Source organism: Mesoplodon mirus (genome assembly GCF_964341445.2).
Source record: "Mesoplodon mirus genome assembly, chromosome: 2".
In the NCBI taxonomy this organism is placed as follows: domain Eukaryota; kingdom Metazoa; phylum Chordata; class Mammalia; order Artiodactyla; family Ziphiidae; genus Mesoplodon; species Mesoplodon mirus.
Window position 1 is genome coordinate 182,390,226 of NC_138977.1, and position 23,282 is coordinate 182,413,507.

Sequence of the window (23,282 nt, forward strand, 5' to 3'; positions counted from 1 at the left end):
TAAGATATATATGCATTGCAATTCAAATCAATCACCCATACCCTCTTGCAGAAGCAGATGTATAACTCATTCCAAAAAACAGCTCCCTCCCACAGCCCCCTTCATTGGTCCTGCGCTGCCTGTGAATCTGTGCTATTTATAGAACTTGTCATGTAAGTGTAATCCAACTTCGAGGCTATTTTAAAATTTATGGATCATTATGTTATAATGTGAAGTTGTGTTGATAAGCTCATTATTTTCCCTTGCAAATTAAATTGCAAGCAATCCATCAAAAGAGAAAGCGGCGGCAATGTAGAGCTTAGGAGTACAGACCCCAGGGCCAGCTGTGTGTGTTCAAGTCTCACACTGGGAGAAAACAGAAAGTACTTCACAGGGTTGTGAGGGCTAAAATAGTTAATGGGTACAGTGCTTAGAACAGTACCTGGCTAAATAGGCTATTGCAACTTGTTTATTTTGTCCCCTTCAATTTTGTATCATCACCTAGCTCTTTCTCCACCAAAAGATAGAGCAACGCAGCAGGGAGACACGGGATGTCTGTCCCGTGTCTAGCATAGATCTGGCCCATAGCTGCCCTTCGGGAAATCTCTGTGGATTTAGTTGATAATTACCCAATGAATGCATACTTCCCTTAGACATCTGACATCCTTTAAACAATGTCTTCACGTATGGATTACTCCAGAGCACCAAGTACATGATGCTTTGGGCCCAGAGAACAGATATGTCAAACCCACCTGCCTCTGAGCCCTTGCGCCCTGGTCCCCTTGCTGGTGTCCACAGTGAAGTTATCCAGTGACGTGTGCAGCAGGCCTCCTGCCACACCCTCCAGCCCAGGTACAAACAGCGCATTTTCTGAGCACGACAGTCTCTGGATCCAAGTGAGCGGCTTGGACTGGGCCAGGTGTGCAAGACTCAGATTGGCCATTTGCACACACTTATCATAGTCTGCAATGTGGGAGAAACAGATAAACATAAATACTCACAAGAATGTTGCTGGCCCCATCGCTCTTGTGGCAGCCACACATCACAGGTCCCAGGTTCTGTCCTGGCTTTTCTTTGTCTGCAAGGAGGGGCCTATTTTTCCTCATGCTAGATCGTGGAGCTCCTATGATAGCCCTGAGAATGCCACGTCTGCCTAATTAGCACTGACTAAGGAAAGAAAACTCAGACAGGAAGGAGGAAACAAGATGTCCTCTACCCCCTGGCAGCTGACAGGCCTTGGAGCCATGGTTCATGGCAGTGTCACAGCGCCAGCAGAGCCTTGTATAAAATTAACTGCTGTCATCCACTCTGCTCGCTGCCTTTACAAACCATCCTCCAAACGTTGTTTTAACAAATAAGTCTGCAACCTACCTGAGCTCCCAAGATTACGCTCTGCCCTGTGGAATGTAATCTTTCATCTCTACACGGCTTAGTTTCCTTGGTAATAATATTTAAGATCCGATTTTCTGAAATATGAATACGGATCAGATGTGTTGTCTCCCAGCTTTCACACTTCCCTTCCTCCCCTCCTGCAGAAAGAGGTAATAACTGATTCTAATGAGCCCAGGAATGTGAGTGGTTCTCACCACTTCACTCTTCACGTCATTCATAGGAAACTGGATTTGATAGATAGATTCCTTAAATTAACTAGGATTTATACAAAGGTCAGTTTGTATTTTGAAAAAACAAAATGATGACTGTGTTCCAACCATCTGTTCCCTGTTAAAACCAAGAAGGAAAGAATGCTCGGGCACATGGCGTTTGTATGGCTCCAGTTGTACGTGTGTTTGTGTGTGTGTGCATATCTAAAGCACAGTGAAGTGCCTCCACTGAGAGCATGCTCATGAACATTTATTTCCTCAAGCAGACACCCCCCCCTTTCCTACAATGGTGGCTGGTTCATTGTCGGGACTGTGCCCACTGAAAAAGGTAGACTTTAAAAAATACTTTTTGAGAATGTTCTGTGTCTAGGAGGCATTAGGTACCATCACTCACATACAGTAGGCAAGGAAGAAAGGAGGACTAAAAGCAATTTGAATATGACCTGCAGCTTTTGCAGAAATTGTCCAGTATCTGACTCCAGAGCTTGGACCTGCTCAGACACATAGCAGCAATGACTGTAACATCCACACCAGCAGTTCACACATCCTGCATGCTTATTACATGCCAGGCCCAGTGGTAAGCATGTTATCTGCATTGTCTCATTTAATCCTCACAATAACTCTGTGGGGTAGATATTATTATACCCATTTTATAGATGAGGAAAAGTAAGGCTAAGAGAGCATTAACAATTTGTTCAAAGTCCCAGGGCTTGTAGCTGGTAGAGCAGGACTCACACTCGGCTGACTCCACAGTGCCCACCAGAAAATGGACGTACAGAGGACATGGAGATACAAACCGTAGCACAGGAGATTCATCTGAAGCATGCCCAGCCCTCTGATCACTACGGTCTAAAGGGATAGTGATCTCAGCTTTAATTGTGGTTTATATTAATACCCACAGGGGGACATTTCAGGGAAAGAAAGTGGTGACAGGGAGAGGCTCAGAGAAGTTTTATGGGTTTCAAGGGAGCCTTCATATAGAGGTTGGAGGTGCAGGAAGAAGGGGCTGCCCCCTGGGGGAGGAGGGCTCCCAGAAGGTAGCAGATGAATGAGAGCATCACAGCCCTGGGTCCTGAGCAGGGATTTGTCCCCGCAAGAAGCTGGAGAACAACAGGGCACTGGGGAGGATGCTCTGTTAACAGGACAGATCATACAGTGAGGTCAGGGAATGAGAGTCTGGATGTCAAGCACTTAGCATCAGGCATTCAGCATGAAGCAGGGGGGCTCCTGGGGCTGGTGGGGTTGGTGGGAAGTGCTGTTATCATTATTAGACCTTAGCTTAGTGGGGTTCAATTGGCTGGACAAATGGTGCAGGAAGGATTGATTGGTAGGTAGGAGAGCCAAGAGTTGATAACCTTTCAGGAATGGAAGGAAGGGATACCAAGAATGTCCCAATGCCACTGACATGTCAAGCAGAGCGAATGGTTTCTGTCCACCAGTGGAGGGCGGAGGCAGGGAACTCACAGTCTAACTGTGGCACCAGGAAAGTAGCTGACAAATATCCAAATCAGTCTAGATGGCAAGGCTGAAGCCAAGGTTAAACAGAGTTTCAAGAGTACAGGAGCCAAGGAAAAGGTAAAGGGAACCAGGGCAAGATCCTGGGCAACCACTGCAAATCTGCAGAGTCTCATAGCCACAAGCTCATGGAAGGGCCACCAGCATCCCTGCAGCCCCCTGCTATGCATCTGAAAGGGTTGAGTGAAGGCCTGTGGTCCCACTCTGCAATGCTGACAGATCCTGCCTGATTTAGCCCTGAATTTATGCACTTGTAAAAGCTTGGTGATTTTTCTCTCTCCCCAGGGAACCAAATATAACTATAGAGTAATATGCTTGTTTAGACAATTCACAGAAGAATGACTAAGAAACATTTGGAAAATGTCCAACTTCTTAACAATCAAAGAAATGCCAGATGAAACAACACTGAGAAATCATTTTTCCCTATAAATGAACAAAGATAAACATGATAATATCTATTCCAGCAAGGATGCAATAAAACAGGCACAATGATACTGGACATGGGAATGGCACTCAGGAAAACAGCAAGGGACCTAAAAATGCCCCAACCTTTGTACCCCAAATCTAACTGAAATCTACCTTAAAGAAATAATACACAATACAGAAAATTTTTCTGCCAATGATGTTTACTGCAATATTATTTATGCTATTGGAAAATGAAAAGCAAACTTAAAATCTAGAGGAATGATTAAGTAAATGATTGTATTTCCACACTAATCATCCATCCATTCATTCATTCAAAAAAACATGTATTAACCATCTCTCACTTGACACACCTCTGTTCCATGCTGGAACCGTAAAGGTACTGGGATACTGTCCCTGCCCTCCAGGAACTCCCAGTCCACTGCAAACTGGAGGCAGACACATCCACAAATAAAAGGGGCAGAACATTACAGGTGAGAAGACGGAGTCTGCACAAAAGAGAGAGTAGTCAACTCCACCTGGGAAGGGAGTACGGGGACAGTCAATCAGGAGGAACTTCAAGGAGGAGGTTGTCCTTGAACTTATTCTTGGAGAATGAGGCTTATCTTGGTGGTCTGAGCCTGGAAGGAGGCAGGAACAGCATTGTAGGTGGAGGCCACACAAATGTTAGATTCCCCCAAACTCCTATGATGGTAGAATTTGCAGTTTGAGAAAATTGCATATTATGAGCAAAACAGGCTTAGAAGGACTAATTTTGCTAGTAAGCCCAAGGAGTCTTTATAAATATTTTATGTTCACTGATATCATACAATAAAATTGATATTGATGATGTTTCACACTGTATCTCAGCAGGTAAGTCATAATTAATTTACATTCATTACCTCCAATTCCCTGGAAACATCACGGAAATGCTACTCTGCAATTTCAAAGAAATATTTATATATTTATTTGGTTTCGCTGCAAATAATACACCACCTTTGTTTTCTGTATTTGGTTCTACGTCTGAATGCTCAGCAATTTTGGTTCCTAGTTGATCCCCCGTCCCAGGACTGCAGGAGGCAGTGACACAGCTCCCCTGTGAATTGACTGGCACCTAACAAAACCCCCCACAAGCGGGAGCTGCTGTTACTAGTCACATGGAGCCATGAACGCCAGACACACATTCTAGACGAGCTACAGACAGCACACACACTATCCTGTTGGAGCGCAGCACAAACCTGTCGGACAGCCAGTTGCTCAACTGAGGACACCAAGGCTCAGAGAGGGCAAGTGAGAGGTCCAAAGTCACGCAGCTAGTAAGTGGCACCTCTCTGAGTCTGTTGAACTCCAGGCTCCACATTCAAGCCTGGAGTTCCCAAACTTTCATCTGCATCCAGATCACCTGGGTTCTTTTTCAAATGCAGATTCTGATTCAGGGGCCTGAGGTTCTGCATCCCTGGCAAGCTCTCAGGTGATGCGCATACAGAGACCACTCTGAGTATGAAGGGTGAAACCACTATGTTATATTGCTCCCTTGTATAAATGAATAGGAAATAATGGCGAGAGATCAACAGCAAACTCAAAGCCAAATATCTCTAGGTTGAGAAGATGGTTTCTACTCACCAGTTGTAACTCCGGGAGAGCTCGTCCGAGCATTAAATCCATGCTGGGCACAGCAGAGGCCCAGTAGGTATTTACAGGTCTTGGCTGAGTCAGTGACAAACATGTGCTTTTTCCCAGTGATGCTGCTTGTAATGATGAACTTCTTTCGCTGAGGGAAGCAAACAGAGACTTTAATATATTGATCATTCTTACCTATCCATTGAAGCACAGCTATCCAGAAAATAGCCAAATGCTGGAGCCGTCAGTTGGGTACCAACGTACTAGGCATCCAGAAGTGTGTGGCCAATGTCTGACTATGGCCCAATATTTTTTCTTAGATTAAAGACAACCCCTTTTTTAATTTTTTCCTTAATTCGTAAATCAAATGTTTGTTTATTGGGCAATTGCTATCTGCCAAGGAGAGTGTGCTAGGTGAAAAGAATATGAAATGAGTTCAGTACAGGCTTGGCCCTCAGCAAGTAGTGCATTGTGAAAGGCCATTAAATACACCTATAGTTTGCATTGTCCAAACGCCCAGAAATTGAAGGCAAAATCTCAGCTTGCATCATTATAGAAAAGATAAAAGCATATCTGTATGCGCATGTTTCATGCTATTATGTGCCAGGCTCTGTGCTAAATCCTTTCTGTGTATTAACTCATTTCATCCTCGAAGCTATAGAATGAGGGAGGTCCCATCATCATCCTTATTCTACAGATGAGGAAGCAGATGGAGACTCCTCAGAATGCAGCAGGAACTGAGGTCACATCACCAAGAAACACTTCCCTACATTTATACCTTCAAGGTCCATGCACAAAGTGATAATATTTGTACAGCTCACTGTGATAAACTGGAGAGGATTATCTACCTGGGGTTATCTATATGGAGCTTCCTGGAAAAAAATCCGTAAATTTTTGCCATATAAAATTCTAATAAGAACAATAAAATACAAAGTAATAGAGATTATATTAGATATGAATTTATATATAACTTCCAAATAAAATCTCTATTCTAGATATTTCAGTAAGAACCTTGAGCTTGCTTCTATAAAGATAACTTTATAAATACAGGGTTTGTGCTTGAAAGGGCTCCCTGAAACTCCTGAACCTCTTTAATGCTGATTCTTTTTAACTCATGATAGTCACCATTCCTAAGAAGCTCCATTCACACAGTCAGATATTAACAAAAGACAGACAACTATTCATTGCTTTTCCTCTAACTCTTTTTTATCATTAACCTAATTTCAGACAATCAGAGCATTCTCTAAGTACCCTTTTCTTATATTAACCAATGTAATGTTGAACCTATACTAATGTGAATGGATTCTGAATCCAATTGAACAATACTATATCTAGTATTTTTTTTATATAATGTGTTTTCTCAAACATTCATAGATGCTATCCTGCTAGCCTTACTAATTCTTCCTTAGTATTCAAATTATAATAATGTCTAAATTCCGCTAGCTAATCATTTTATCCACACTTTTCCAAAGTTGAATATTTGTTTAGAATCCATCTACTTTTTCAGTATGCATTGATATACTTTCATACAGTCCTGACAATTTTATATCAAGTTCACTCAGGTCTTAAACGTTTTAGATAAGTCATTTTTTAAAATTGAGTAACTCGGGACTTCGGTGGCACAGTGGTTAAGAGCCCACCTGCCAATGCAGGGGAAACGAGTTCAATCCCTGGTCTGGGAAGATCCCACATGCTGCAGAGCCACTAAGCCTGTGTGCCACAACTACTGAAGCTGGCGCACCTAGAACCCGTGCTCCGCAACAAGAGAAGCCACTGCCATGAGAAGCCCACACACCGCAACGAAGAGTAGCTCCCATTGGCCGCAAAAAGAGAAAGCCCATGCGCAGCAGCAAAGACTCAACGCAGTCAAAAAAAAAATTAAATAACTTTTCTTGAACAAATCTGAAAAAAGAGAATTGTTCACACACATGTGCCACTTCTTTCTTTGAACTCATAAACTCTTGGCAAGCTCTTGTCCTTTTGGACCCCAGTGCCCTAAGGTGCCCCAGAGGGTGGAATTTCGATCTCATTTCTTGGCATGAAGCTGAAAACAGTTTTGACTGTAGCGGTTTGGATTTTTTTCCATTTTGATAACATCATTTAATGGGAAATTCATATCTGTAGGCCAACTTTCACACAGGCAAGCTGCTCTAAGAATAAGATGATGTATAACTTGAATCCCAGGGTTTTCACCGCAAACATGAAAAATGTATTTACATCCCTGCTGTCGCAGAACAAAAATACTTTGTGCTTCTGTAACATCATGTTTGTTTCTAAGCATGGTTTTATTATTTCAAATATTTCATCCCCAATAGTTTTATTGTTGCTGCTGTTTGTTCACAGGCTGGTTTCTTTGTTTGGTTTGATACATCTTTGCAGAATAATAAGATTCTACCAGACACAAGCGGATGTGCCCTGAAGCTAAGGGAGTTGAAGTCCCAGGCCTCTACTTGGGAAGGCCGTTTCCTGGGAGGGACCCAGCATATTTTCTTGTGTTCTTATAAAACGTGGAAAGTAAGATGCTTTCACCACAATCTGTTAAGACCACTGACTCTTATTTCCACTGCAACTCAGTCTCACTTTTCTCACCATAGGTAACGTTGCATGGTGGGGAAGCAGATCTCACTAAGGAGAAGTTGAGATAGGGCTACATTTAGTGTAGATTTAATGGGATTTATTTATGCAGTTTGCAGTCTCTTCTGCAGTAGTTTATTTTCAACCATCCCAGAATACTCCTTCCATTGTACCGACTCACCCAAAGTCTCAGCATAAAGATATAGGGCCAGTGGCCATGTGAAATTGACTGTGCCCTACAGTACCCAGCCCCAGAAGTATGTGGTGTCAGCACTGGAGGGGAACAAGGTTTAAAATACACAGAGCCACAATATCAAAAAAACCAAACAACCCAATTAAAAAATGGGCAGAAGACCTAAATAGACATTTCATCAAAAAAGACATACAGATGGCCAAGAGGCACATGAAAAGATGCTCAACACCACTAATTATTAGAGAAATGCAAATCAAAACTACAATGAGGTATCACCTCACCCCCGTCAGAATGGCCATTATCAAAAAATCTAGAAACAATAAATGCTGAAGAGGGTGTGGTGAAAAGGGAACCCTCCTGCACTGTTGGTGGGAATGTAAATTGATACAGCCACTATGGAGAACAGTATGGAGGTTCCTTAAAAAACTAAAAATAGAACTACCATTGCTGACCCAGCAATCCCACTACTGGGCATATACCCTGAGAAAACCATAATTCAGAAGAGACATGTATCACAATGTTCATTGCAGCTCTATTTATCATAGCCAGGACATGGAAGCAACCTAAGTGTCCATCGACAGATGAATGGATAAAGAAGATGTGACACATATATACAGTGGAATATTACTCAGCCATAAAAAAGAAAAGAAATTGAGTTTTTTGTAGTGAGGTGGATGGACCTAGAGTCTGTCATACAGAGTGAAGTAAGTCAGAAAGAGAAAAACAAATACCATATGCTAACACGTATATATGGAATCTGAAAAAAAAAATGGTACTGATGAACCCAGTGGCAGGGCAGGAATAAAGATGCAGACATACAGAATGGACCTGAGGACATGGGGTGGGGAGGGGAAGCTGGGGCAAAGTGGGAGAAGCATCGACATATATATACTACCAAATGTAAAATAGTTAGCTAGTGGGAAGCAGCTGCATAGCACAGGGAGATCAGCTCCGTGCTTTGCAACGACCTAGAGGGATGGGATAGGGAGGGTGGGAGAGAGGCTCAAGAGGGAGAGGATATGCGGATATACGTATGCATATGGCTGATTCACTTTGTTGTATGACAGAAACTAACACAGCATTGTGAAGCAATTATACTCCAATAAAGATGCATATAAATAAATAAAATACACAGAGCCAAAGGCCAGTCTGAGGGAAATATTTTCAATTATCAGAAATGAAAACCTGTAATTTAATTCTCAAAAACACCTAATTAAGTGGAAGTTTTATCCTATCAGGGATATATTTTATAATTGTATATACTGCCTTGTAAGTACAGTACACAATTTTCTCTTTTTTTGATAGGAATCACACAATATGGAATGTATTCGATTTTTCTGTGTTGGTAGCATTTAGAAACCTACAGAGGCACTTCAAAGAGCAAATATGTCTCTGCCGCAAAGCTGCATGTTTTATGCATCTCATCAACAATAAAAACAACTTTCAATCAGCCATGCTAGAAGAAAGACTAAATTAGATTTCTCTTCTCTGTAGAGAAAATATTACAAAAGTATCATCCTATGGAAAAGTAATCAGAGGGCATGCCACCAGAAATTTGAAAGGAAAAAAAAAAGAATTATAGTGCTTATCAGGGAGTTCATTAAGAAGAATATTACTTTTTTTGCTTTTGTGATTTTGCAGTAGTTGTTCAAGTTTTTTTTTTTTTTAATTCACAGGTTGTGGTGATTTCTTTTCTCATTCTAAATGAACATTCACTTTAAAATCTTGTTTGTGTTTGGAACTTTGCGTCCTTGTTCTTGAAGAGAGCCCTACAAAGCCTGTATTCTCCCAGATTTCAGACATTTCCCTCCAGACATTTTAACTACTGCTAATACCCAAGAACAGTTACTAACATGGGAAGGTTCATCATTACACAATGAATGAATGCTTTCTCGATTGAATAATCTTCTGAATTGATGTCTCTGTCATAGATGGGCTGCCAATGCACCTACAAATCATATTCACTGAAAAATGGCATTTTCCTCTATTTCCTTTGCTACTTCTCTCCAGGCTGAGAAAACAAATGTCTGCAATTGTCTGGAGGATTCCGGCTTCCGCTATTAATTAAGCAAATTTGGAACCAGCTTCCTGAGCTCATTCTCGTATTGTTCGTGGAGTTCCCATTTTGTGCTTGCAAAAGTGTGAAGAATCCGAGTCATTTTCTGTGTAAGATGCCTGGTTTGTGGCAAGCAGCTGGTGACATTACTTCCCATGATGACTTTTCCATAAAAAAAAAAGGATATTTATGCTGAGGAAGAGACTGGTCATCAACATGAAAATTCTAATTAGTGACAAGGGTGTTTTTAAGCTACTAAGTTTGTTTTGTGAACCTGATGATTTTCCAGCTTTAATCAAGAAATTGTTTACGGTCGTGGGGAAAATAAATATCCGTAAAACTTAAACCAACTTAAATATAAAATACTTAAGGGGACTTAAATTTTATGGCTTCAAAAAATTCTATTTTCCAAAATTACTTTGTAGGTTGTCTGCATTTCTACAAATGTTTTAAAAGAAATTACACTGAGAATTTTGAACAATTAAATATGAGATAGAGAATATAGGAAGTAATATAATAGTATTGAATAAATTCAATAATTAAAATTCTTCAAATAATCTTTCAGTTGAATTAAAGTTATTTGAGTCATTAAATTTCTGAAAAGTTCACAAAAATAAACATCAATTACTTTTACATAATGTCAAAAATATTTGGGAAAAAGTCAGTTTCCTGATATTATAAAGGCCACTTTAATAAAATTATGCTCAATTATTATTTATTTTTAGATGTAAGCTTTTTTTCTAAGGAAAAACAATACTTTATTATGAAATTCTGTCAAGAATCACACTTTAACAATACATCAACTTCAACAGCCAAGATGGGAGAAACACAAGAAACACTGAGAAAATGAATAAAATCAATTATGTTCCGCTTAGGAAACTTTAACATTAGATAATGATAATGAAAACAAAAACCAAAGAATCAGATAATGAAAAAAAATCTCGTTAGTAGGAAAAATTTTAAAACCACAAGAGAAAATTCAATAGAAAGAAAAACTAAAATGTTTCCTGAGCCACAAGTCAAAGAACTTCATGTTTTATAATGAAATCATTGCTGAAGTTATGGGATACTGACCCACAGGACAGGCAGGTAGATGAGCTACTGGAGCATTCTCTGCTATGGGGATACACATAATGTTTTTGATGTCAAATTTATTGTAACTGAATTCAAGAAAATGGTGTTCAAATGTTATTTCAAACATTGTACATTTAATAGGGTTGTTGTTTTGTTGTGTTTTGTTTTGTTTTGTTTAAATGGCTGACAAAGGTTTGCACACCTGTAGTCCATGGGAGACAGGCCAGATGCCTCGGTACAATGTGTGCAAAGGGAAAATTAAAATACAAGGAAAATGTTTCAAAAGCATGCAGACTCCATTGCACCTACTATACACTCTCCTCCCTCATCTCCCACCTCCAATCTTGCTCTCAACATCAATAGATTCCCAAAATTAAAAGAACTTCACCCAGAGGGAAAGTGTAGTCCTTTAGGCCAATGGCTGCCCATGGGGGTGAGGGGGAACTAGGTGACAGATGGCAGAGAAGAAGTAGCCTCGTGGGGACCCTCAAACCCCTGGTAGACTTCTTCCAAATATGTAACAGTCATCGGAGTACAGGTTAGCTGACAGGCTGTGAGCTTATCTTCTTAGGAGAAGATCACCTGACCTATCGCTCTTTAAAGGGATAACAGATCAAAGAAAAATGAAGCATGGGTCATAATCAACTGAGTGACACTCACATAGGCCAAAATCTTTTCAATTTCTCTCCACTGAAACCGTGAAGTCACAATTCTGCTGTTGTTTCTCACTTCGTACACTATGACCCCCTTGGCACAGAGCCCCAAGGCCATCTCTCCTCCTGGCCTTGTCTTCTCTGGGAGAACTTGGTAAACCAGCACACCATATTCCGGGAGCTGCTGAGTCACCTGGAATGAGAAAAAGGCCAATTAAGAAGAGACAGGCACATTGGTCTAAAATAATGGATTTCAAACCATTCCATGAAGAAAACACCTTCAGGTATGTTCTGAAAAAAAAGAGTAGGATTGCCAGATAAGTTTAGGAAACACTGAACTAAACAGATCTCCTTACTATAGAATTCCTCCATACCTCTAATATGATAGTGTTTTTCTATTTTATTAACCCAAGGAATCCTTTCTTAATGAAGTACCTTAAGACACTTGGAACACAGTTATTATGAAAATGGTACAATAGAGTAAAAATATTCTGAACAAAGTTGTAGAATTCAGACTCTCTTGAATCATCTCAAAGTAAAGAATCCTTTTTCCCAAAGTCTACTGCAATACAATCTGGTACAACCCCTTCGTTTTACAGATGGAAAAACTGAGGCCCAGGCACAGAAAGCAAACTTCCAAATGGTTAGCATCATTGTTAAAGCAAGATGAGCCATGAACATCCTGCAGAGAAAATGACCAATCACTGGCACTTCTCACCATGTAGCAGTGCTTTGGTGGGGTCCCCACCGTACAAGATCTGTCTTCAGTTTACCAGTTTAGGAGATGGAATTTTGTCAGGGGCATGAGGGTCAATCAGAGCTGGGAACTGCATCAGGCCAACCAAAGTCTTAAGAGGCCGGAGTATAAACCTAACACAAATGTTTTTATGTCTGAATGGTAATCATGTCTCTATTCTGGTCTCTACCATCTTCATCTTCACCTGGAAGACTCCAGTTTTTACCAAATGTTTGATGAACCTCAGCTTACAGCAGGGACATTTTGCTCCAGGCATTTGAAACCCTCTCAGAAGGGTTTTACTGGTGAGATCTGGTATCTCATCTCTACCCCTGAGCAGAGGGCTCTATGTCCTGCCTAATCTCTCTCATCCCCAGGTGGGGTCACAAAAGTGAGGACAAATTATAGCTTTTGAGAGCTGCTTTCTCAAGCTCTTTGCTGACCTTTCTCCTTCTGCTGGTAAGTAATCTGTGCAGATAGGTTACACTGCCTACAAAGCCTACAGCTCTTCACATGATCTTGATTGCATTTCTGGACCCTGAACCTCCCCGCTTTGTTTAACTTTGGAGAGACCCTCTCATTGTCACTATCATCATCGTCATCATCATCATCCAAAACAATATTTGTTGGACATTGGTGCTGAAGTATCCAATGGCCAGACCAGGCATGTACTTAAAGTATGACAAAGCAGGACCATCCCAAAACAATTAGGTAAATTCTTTTAAAGAATTTGATGTGAAACAGCAAAGGAAACCATAAACAAGACCAAAAGACAACCCTCAGAATGGGAGAAAATATTTGCAAATGAAGCAACTGACAAAGGATTAATCTCCAAAATTTGCAAGCAGCTCAATATCAAAAAAACAAACAACCCAATCCAAAAGTGGGCAGAAGACCTAAATAGACATTTCTCCACAGAAGATATACAGATTGCCAACAAACACATGAAAGAATGCTCAACATCATTAATCATTAGAGAAATGTAAATCAAACCTACAATGAGATATCATCTCACACCAGTCAGAATGGCCATCATCAAAAAATCTACAAACAATAAATGCTGGAGAGGGTGTGGATTTGAAAAGGGAACCCTCTTGCACTGTTGGTGGGAATCTAAATTGATACAGCCACTATGGAGAACAGTATGGAGGTTCCTTAAAAAACTAAAAATAGAACTACCATATGATCCAGCAATCCCACTACTGGGCATATATCCTGAGAAAACCATAATTCAAACAGTCATGTACCACAATGTTCATTGCAGCTCTATTTACAATAGCCAGGACATGGAAGCAACGTAAGTGTCCATCAACAGATGAATGGATAAAGAAGATGTGACACATATATACAATGGAATATTACTCAGCCATAAAAAGAAATGAAATTGAGTTATTTGTAGTGAGATGGATGGACCTAGAGTCTGTCATACTGAGTAAAGTAGTCAAAAAGAGAAAAACAAATACCATATGTTAAGACATATATGTGGAATCTAAAAAACAAACAAAAAAAATTGGTCATGAAGAACCTAGGGGCAAGACGGGAATGAAGACACAGACTTACTAGAGAATGGGCTTGAGGATACAGGGAGGGGGAAGGGTAAGTTGGGACAAAGTGAGAGAGTGGCATGGACATATATACACTACCAAACATAAAATAGATAGCTAGTGGGAAGCAGCCACATAGCACAGAGAGATCAGCTCGGTGCTTTGTGACCACCTAGAGGGGTGGGATAGGGAGGGAGATGCAAGAGGGAGGGGATATGGGATTATATATATACATATAGCTGATTCACTTTGTTATACAGAAGAAACTAACACACCATTGTAAAGCAATTATACTCCAATAAAGATGTTAAAAAAATGAATTTGATGTGATAGTTCAAAAAATAAAATTAAAGTTGTCATCATCAGAATAGAGATGCCTTTGTTAGACTTGCTTACATTTTTTAAATTGTTTAGTATTTATTTTAATTTTTAATTTTTTAATTATATAGAGAGGGATATGATACTGAAGTACTTGGAGCCACAGAATTCTTAAAATGGTAAAGTGCCGTTCTGTAATGGAGCAGGACCCTATGGGGCCTTCCTGGGATAGACACAACCCGCCATGTCTTCCGCCTGCCTCTTGTTTGTAGAAAAACTTTAGCTTCCTAGTCCTTCCCCGAGTTCCAAAGAATAAATTTAATCAGACAAGTGAGAAAATGCAGAAATAAAGGAAAACAGTCAAGCAAGACAATTTAATAAGAGCCGTTAAACAAAGTTAAGAATGTGTAATTCCTCCTCAAAGGCAATAGATAATATTCTGAGCCATATCCTTTGAGCTGTTTTACAGATACTGAAACCCCCACCAGGAGGAAGAAGTTAACTGTATGCTGACCACCACCAGCATGTAGACTCCCAGACTGGTTGGAACCAGAAGGTTGATGATGTTGACTCCCAATTACCTCACTGCCAACCAATCAAAAGAATGTCCATGAGTTGATCACACACCCCACAGCCCTCTCCCTCACACTGTCTTTAAAAACCTTTCCCTGAAAGGCATCAGAGTTCAAGTCTTTTGAGCATGAGTTGCCCATTCTCCTTGTTTGGCACCTGCAATAAATGCTGCACTTTCATTCACTGCAACCAGGTGTCCGTAGATTGGCCTTACTGTGCACGGGTGAGAGGACTAAGTTCAGTTCAGTAACAATTCTAAACATTTCTCATGCATTTATTTCATTTAATCTTCACAGTAATCATAAGAGATAGGTGTAGCTACCTCTTTTCAAATGAGAAAATGGTGGCACAGGAAGACTAAGTAGTCTGTAAAAGTTCCCACTTAGGAGCCAGGAATGAAAATATAAGTCTGTTTTCTTCTGAGTCTTCATTCTTAACAACTAAAATACAGAGTTTCCATAAAGTCTGTAAACATATGTAATGTCATCAAGGGCATCTTCCATCTGTAAAATAAATAATATTACCTATGTCTCCATGCTTTACTAGGGAATCTTCTGTGGCACCACTCCTCTTCCACTCTGTGCTGTTACTGCTGACTTTCCTCTCTGAGGGACACCTCATCTCCTTGTGCTTAGGGCCATCGCACTGTTTTCCCCTGTTCCCTCCAGTGAGCAGCGAAGCTGAGACTGGAGCCAGGCTCTCCTGGCTCCCAGCCCACACAGCACCCTGGCTCTACTGAAAATTGTTGGAACAAATGGATTATTTCTGGATATTCTTCAAGAGATTTACAACAATTTATATCCTTTGACCCTATCATTCCACTTCTGGGAATCTGTCCTAAGAAAATATACTGAATGATCAAGACAAATCCTTGATCAGAGCGATGTTTGGTGCACACTTGCAGAGTTGGGTTGGCAGGACTAGTTTCCTAGAGGCAGTACCACCTTAAAAGGGATTATCAGGCAAGCTTTACAAAGGATATTTACAAAGCATTTGTAATTATCTGGGAAATGCATCTGTTATAACACTAAGTGGGAAAAACTACAGGGTACAACCAGTATGATTTCAACAGTAAAAAGAAAAGAAAAGAAAATATTTTAACAGCATACGGCAACCCCTAGTTATGTGGAAAGATGGTTCCATGGTTGAAGAAGTTTGGAAAACACTGAGTTAACCTTGAACAGGTTGTTCTGGGACTAATATGCTAACATAACTGTGAATCTTGCAGACGGAGTATGTTATTTAGCAGTACCCAAACTGGACTTCTGCCAAGTCTCCTTCTAGTGTGAGATGATGAACTAGCAGAATTAGTCATCAGTGAACCGGAGGCCAATAGGTGCCATCTCATAATGGAAAAGGGAGCCATGAGGAGCTATAGTTAAACAATCCAGTGACTGTTTATGGAGTAACTGGGCTATGTGCTGGGCTCTGGGGATTCAAGACCCTCTGGACATTTACAACCTAGTAGAGAGGACAAGAAGTGAATGAAATGACTGCAATGTAGAGTGTCAGCAATATATACCAACAATGTTTTAAATGTTCTTAACCTTCGACCCTGTAATTCCACTCATGAGAGTCTATTCCCAAGAAATTAATCAGAAATGCAGCTAAAGACTTACATAGTAAAAATATTAACCTCAGTATTGCTTAAAATAGTCCCATATTTAAAACAATTTATGTGCCAAACAACAGAGTATTGAGAAAAAAATTTAGGGTACCCCATGTGTTGACTCAAAATAAAGTTTCAAAATTTTAGTGAGATGGGATTATAAAAAAACGCAAAACTGACTGTATAATATAAACCCAATTTTAAATATATATGCATGTACACATGTGAATGCACAGAGAAGGATGAATATACCCAAATGTAATCGTACTGTCTCCAGGGGGCAGGATCATGAGCGTCTACTTTTATAATCATGGACAAGAGGGCTTGTTTAACAAACACTAGCCCTAACAAGAAGGGTCACAATGTGGTCTGGGGGTTACCAAGAACTCTCTAGTCCATGTGTCTGTACTGTGGGCAGGCCTAGCATCAGCAAGCCCAACCAACAACCGTGGGGAACCACAAAAGTAGGTGTTCCTTGAAACTGGTAAGCTCGCATACAAATCAAATCTATTTAGTGTTTTCCAACAAAGACTTAAAAAAAAGTTTAGAGATTACCATACTAAGTGAAGTAACTCAGACAGAGAAAGACAAATATTATACTATATCACTTATATGTGGAATCTAAAAAATAGTACAAATGAACTTATCTACAAAACAGAAACAAACTCACAGACATAGAAACAAACTTATGATTACCAAAGGGGAAAGCAGTGGGCGGTGGGGGGGGGGGTAGAAAAATTAGGACTATGGGATTAACAGATACACACTACTATATATAAAAGAGAAAAACAGCAAGGATTGACTGTATAGCACAGGGAACTATATTCAATATCTTGTAATAACCTATAATGGAAAAGAATCAGAAAAAATATATATCAATATATGTATATAACTAAACACTTTGCTGTACACCTGAAACTAATGCAATATTGTAAATCAACTATACTTCCATTAAAAAACAAAGCTACACCCTAAAAAATTTCCTGCATTTTTGCTTACGAGATGGTGGCTTTCTTTACAACCACTTGTCATCCTTCAACCAGAGGAAGGAGGGACACAGTGAGCCCAGCACACTAAGACAGGGCCTGGGCAGAGGCAGGCCAGGCATCGTCTGCCTGTAGGAGCCTCTGCAGACCTGAGTCCTTAGTCTCTCCGCTGGTTCTATGGTCCTGTGGCCACTTTCCATCAGATGTGTGCTGATGGCTCTGAAGTCCCCACTTGTCTCTAGTCAAGGGAATGCTGCATCCCCTTAACAAGGAACGCGCATGAAGGCTGGATAATGGAAGACAGTGAGCGCCTTTCTGCCAGGGCTTCTCAAATGAGATGCTTGAGGGTTTACACTGTGCTAGGTGTTGCAGACAATTCCAAATGACTGACCAAAAAAAATGGACAGACCTCACCTTGGCAGTTCTGCTTTCAAATGACTGTCTCTATCAAAGGCAAGAAAACACAGAATATTTCTACCTGCTTCAGGAGACTTTTGTACAAAGAAATGTATAAATCCTGGAGTTTCCTTTTGAAACTGATCCCCAGCTCTAAAGGCCCCACCAGGCACATCACCCTGGGGAAGCTGGGGGGCCTCCTCCCACGTGCCACCGAGCTCTACCTGCACAGGCAGAGCGGACATTCCCTCCCACCCTGAAGTAAAGTAACTGGTACTGTTATTGTTCTCATTGGGCAGTTATCACAGTGTTGCATGCCTCTGGGTACCCATCTGTCCTCCCTACAAGACTTGGACTCCCTGGGGGCAAGAAGCATGTTCTTTCTGTCTCTGTTTGCTACTGTGCTTGGTCCACTGCAGGTGTAAGTCATGGAGTGAGCAAAACCTATTCGTCGGAGGCTCTGTGTGCCCACAGACATAAGGGACTGAAATATCACTGCTTTTGCTAAAGGGCCAAAGAAAGAGTAGACCAGAGCTGCACCCATATGTATGGACCACACCACCTGTGCTGTGCTGAGAACAGTTGCCCGGAAGGCTGCAAACTTGAAGTCTTCCAATGGCTTTGCTTTTGGCTCACACTCAAGTTTTTTACTTCAGTTGTCAGAAATGTCTCTATGAGAAATGTGGTCTCCCCCCACTCACTGAATAGCAACTGTGAGCTCCAAGATTGAAGAAAGGCCCTGCCCTACCCACCCCAACCCAATAAATCTTACCCATTTGGGGGGATCTTTTCCAATGCCATCTGCTTCCAAAAGTCTCTCCTTGCCCCGCAGGGCGATGGAGCTTCCTTCCTCCCAAAGGCTCAAGTCCTTTGGTCATACTTCCTTGTGCGTCTGAGCACATCCAGCCCCAGAGAAATCTCTGGAGGGGATTGCCGACTATGTGCCCTCGAACACCGATACACCCTCTCAAGAGTCCAAAGGCCTCACCCTCAAGAATTCCAGCTCCGCATCCTCTCCCCAGAGCACAGGACTTAAACGGTGCAGCTCTGAGACTTCGACTTGGACCCGGAGAGCCGTCATCCTCTCAATCAGGCTTGCAGGGATGTAATCTTCAACTCGAAAATAGGCTTTACTCTCTACCTGCTGGAAAGATGCAGAAGAAAAGAGGTGCCATCAAGATGCCTTCTATGGGAATCTGAGCAGAACAGAAGCCTGTCTGCTCCTTTAAAGTGCTCACTGGGATATCATTTTCTACCATATGAGAGATTGGGCCAAACCATATGACAGGAACAGAAGGGCGAGAGGAAAGAAGTCACCTGTTTTTGAGCCCCTTCTGTATGCCACGTGGTGCCCAGAACACATTAGCTCTTTCTACCCTCACGGTAATCCTGTGAGGACAGTATTATTATTGTCATTGCCAAGATGCACAAAATGAACAAGAAAGGAAGTCATTCAACAGGGCCAAGGTCACACCACTTGTAAGTGACCGAAAGAAGATTTCCTCCCCCAAAGCCCTCACACATTCCACAAAGCCACTCCACTTGCCAAAAGGCACAGCGAAACCATGGCCCTAAAGCTTTGTTTCTATGTATTCATTTAGCGCTTCTGTCTGTATGTGCTACCAGTACACTGTCCCCTCTCAAAAGGGAGGTCTTGGCTGTGGCACCATCTCTCCACAAGGTGATCAAGAAGTTGTCCCCTGAACACGAGAAGATCTGACACCCACACCCTGCCCCAGGCCAGAGCCTACATCAAGTCTACTCTTCTGGGAACCTGAGGCTGCAGCCCACCAGGAGCTGCAGGAAGCTCATCATGACTCAGCATCACTTGCTGTCTGATGCTAGGTTCCCTGGTACAGACTCCGGGGCAGAGAGAGGTAGGCAGATGTGCTGGAGGCGTGGTCTCAGGGTTCACTGTAAGGAATGAGGAAAGTAGAGCGTGGCAGATGGAGAAGCTCACCCTTCCCTGGTGTTCCTGAATCAGCCCATCCTAGTCTCAGGAAGCCCCTCCCAGTCTAATCTCGGGCAAGACAGGTCCCCACAGCTGAGGACAACTGCCCATGAGGGAGGCAGCTGGGAGCCGAGAGCATCTGGCCTTCTTGGGGCTGGGATTGGGCAAGTCGGTCTGATGAGGGGGTCTGAAGGGAACAGCACAGCATCCACTGCATCCCCATGCTCCTGGTGTGGCACAGGAGTCCCCATGTAGCTGTGGACTGAGAATCCTCCAGCCGAGGGCTGGCCCATGCCAGTTCTGAGCTCAGCTCAGAGATGCAAAGGGAAAGAAATTGCTCAGCAATCCAGTGCATAAAAAAGCATTCAGAGTGCTATCAGAATGGCCAAACCCAGAATACTGACAACACCAAATGCTGACAAAGATGTGGAGTAACAGGAACTTGCATTCATTACTGGTGGGAATGCATGATGGTTCAGCCACTTTTGGAAGACAGTTCTTCAATTTCTTATGAAACTAAACATACTTTTACCATATGATCCAGCAATCGCGCTCCTTGGTATTTACCCAAAGGAGTTGGAAATGTATATCCACACAGAAACCTGCACGTGGATGTTTACAGCAGCTTTATTCATAGTTGTCAAAACTTGGGAGCAAAAGAGGTCCGTCAGTAGGTGAATGGATAAATAAACTCTGGTACATCTAGACAATGGAATATTATTCAGCACTAAAAGGAAATGAGCTATCAAGTTGAAAAGACATGGAGGAAACATAAATACATATCATTAAGTGAAATAAGCCATTTTGAAAAGGCTGGATGATTCTGACCTTATGACATTCTGGAAAAGGCAATACTATGGAGACAATAAAAAGATTGGTGGTTGCCAGGGGTTGGGTGGAGAAAGAGAGACGAATAGGTGGAGCACAGAGGATTTTTAAGGCAGTGAAACTACTCTGTATGATACTATGATAGTGGGTATATGTCATTATACATTTGTCCAAACCCATAGAAGGTAAAACACCAAGAGCAAACCCTAATATTAACTATGAACTCTGGGGGATAACAATATGTCCACGTAGGTTCATCAATTGCAACAAATGTACCACCCTGGTGGAGGACATTGATTGTGGGGGAACCTATGTATGTGGAGGCAAAAGGGTATATAGGAAATCTCTGCACTTGCCACTCAATTTTGCTTTGAAACTCAAACTGCTCTGAAACAAGTCTACTAAGCTTTTTTGTAAGTATGTAGGACCTTTGACCCAGCATCGCATTGCTAGGACTATGTCCTAGAGAAGTCAGCATGAAACTAAAAAAACTCCAGCACAAACATTTATTTCTATGTGATTTAGGTTAAAAAGAAAGATCAGAAGCAACTGGAACAATGATAATAGTAGTTATTACCACACACATGGCGCCTCTAGGTGATGCCCACCAGTGAGAGAACAAATAAGTAAACAAAGGTCCAGCCCTGCTGAGGCATACCACATGGCTATCCCAAAAGCTCATTAGGAAGGCCAGGGGAAGATATACCAAGGAGTGAGAAAGCAGAATGCAAATCGAATGTGGCAACATTTACAACTGCATAAAATCCCTGCGTGTGGTCAAAGGCTGGAAGAGAATGCACCTAGAGGAAAGTTGTTCTACTGTAATGATGTGATTAAGGAGATTTATTTTTGTACCAAATTGCCTTTGTCTCCCTTTTTAAAATGCAAATGTAATCATGTTACTTCCTGCTTAGAATTCATCAGTGGCTCCCAATCTTTCACTACAGTGGTTTCTAAATCATGGGGTTTTTTTTTCCAGCACCAGAACCATTTATCAAACAAAATATCCACCCCTTAGGAGGGCACACGTAGTTTCTCCTGGATCTGACTGGCAGTGCCACCCAGCCTCGCAGCCCGGTAGCTAAGGCTGCCATGAAATCCCTGCAGAGCTGGAAGGGCCAGCTTCCTCCTCCTGCCCACTCAGTGACCCAGACACAGGGAGGGGCTCTCCCCTCTGAGACCCCCTAATGCCCTTTGATGTGCCCACCACAGTGCCTGGCACATAGTGAAACAAGGCCCTAGAAGTGAGTCCTGGCTGTGCTTTCACTAGCTTACCTAACCTCACAGAGGTGCAATTCTTCTATAATGCAGATAGAAATAACACCAGCTTTGCAGGGTTGACACGGGCTTAGATGATGCAAGCATGGAGGAGGCCCTCCATAAATTAGGGTTGAGCGAGTGGCTGCACAAATGAATGGGTATGTGTAATCTGTTGCCTTTACACACACACACACACACACACACACACACACACACACACACACACACACAGAAAGGGAAAAAGTCTGCCTTTGGAGGCCACACAGGGGCAGCAGAGAACATCTTGGAACCACACTGGTCCCCAGAGCAGCTGGAGAGGTTGAGGATAGGCAGGATCTGGGGAAGAAGCTGGAGGTAAAGGATGAGAATGGGCTGAGGTAGCAGCTAGGTGAGGCCAGTCAGAAACTGGGCAGGTCAAAGGCGCAGGGGGTCGCCAGAATTGGGCGCCTAGAGTCAGGTCTGGGCCACTGGATCCTCGGGGCAAGTGATCCCATAAGAAAAGTCTGGGCCTGCGTGTTCCCAACTGACTTCAGTGGACCTGGCCCACAGTTTCCACGAACTATCAGCCCTAGAGTTAGGGTCTCGGGTTAAACATCGTGTCTGAATCCATAGACTGAAAGTTAGTCTTTGTTTTGTTTCATAGCAGAGTACTCCTGATTCTGGGGTAGGGGAAGGGAAGCTTGCAAACAGCAGTTGCTACATGCTGGGCCTCATACGTACGTCACCACCTTCCACCCCTACAGCAGCTTTGACCAACTACTATTTCCATTTTGCAGGTGAAAAAGCCGAGACTCAGAGAGACAGCGTGTCCAAAGCCACTTAGCTACTTAACAAAAGAGTCAGGGCTTGGACCTGGTTTCTGTCTGACCCCAAAACTCAGGCCCACTCCTTTGCTCCATAGAGCCTACTAAGGGCAGCCCAATGCTCTGCCCCTGGAGGCCGCCCTCCCTACCCCCCCAGTACGCAGCCTGCCCGTCCAAATGAGCCGCACACAGGGCTGGACAAGAGGCTGCAGCTAGGATGGTGACTGATTCACTGGGGCACCCCTGGCTGACAGCACCATCCATGTGCCTGGGCCCCTCTCCTCCCAAGACCCCCCTCCCCCCCAAGTAGCAGTACAAGGGCAGGAGGGAGCTGGCCTAGGCATGGTTAGGACCCCAGCTCTGGGGACTGAGGAGACAGGAAGGAGCTCCCGTGTAAGCAGTGACAGGCCTGGAGGCTTGTCAAAGGGGCAGGGAGGGGTTCCGGGGGCCAGGCCAGCCCTGGGAGACTGCCCGCCCAGGCCAGTGGGGAGGGTGGTGCCAGGAGGAGAAAGTGAAGTCTCAGTCCTTGTGGACTGAAGTGGGAGCAGGGAAGGGAGGGTCAGAAGGACAGGGTGTTGGGAACTGAGCTACATTTCCCTGACAAGCAAGCG

General features: G+C 42.5%; 1 protein-coding gene across 1 annotated transcript in view; it reads right to left on the reverse strand.

The window, feature by feature from the left end:
• FRMPD2 (FERM and PDZ domain containing 2) overlaps window positions 1–23,282 on the reverse strand; it is a 77,916-nt gene that overhangs the window by 32,498 nt on the left and 22,136 nt on the right. The window contains exons 12-15 of the mRNA XM_082610918.1: window positions 18,818–18,970; window positions 11,675–11,860; window positions 5,121–5,268; window positions 732–942 (exon numbers count right to left, since the gene is read on the reverse strand). Of these exons, the coding sequence (XP_082467044.1) occupies window positions 732–942; window positions 5,121–5,268; window positions 11,675–11,860; window positions 18,818–18,970 (698 nt within the window). The remainder of the gene's footprint in view (window positions 1–731; window positions 943–5,120; window positions 5,269–11,674; window positions 11,861–18,817; window positions 18,971–23,282) is intronic.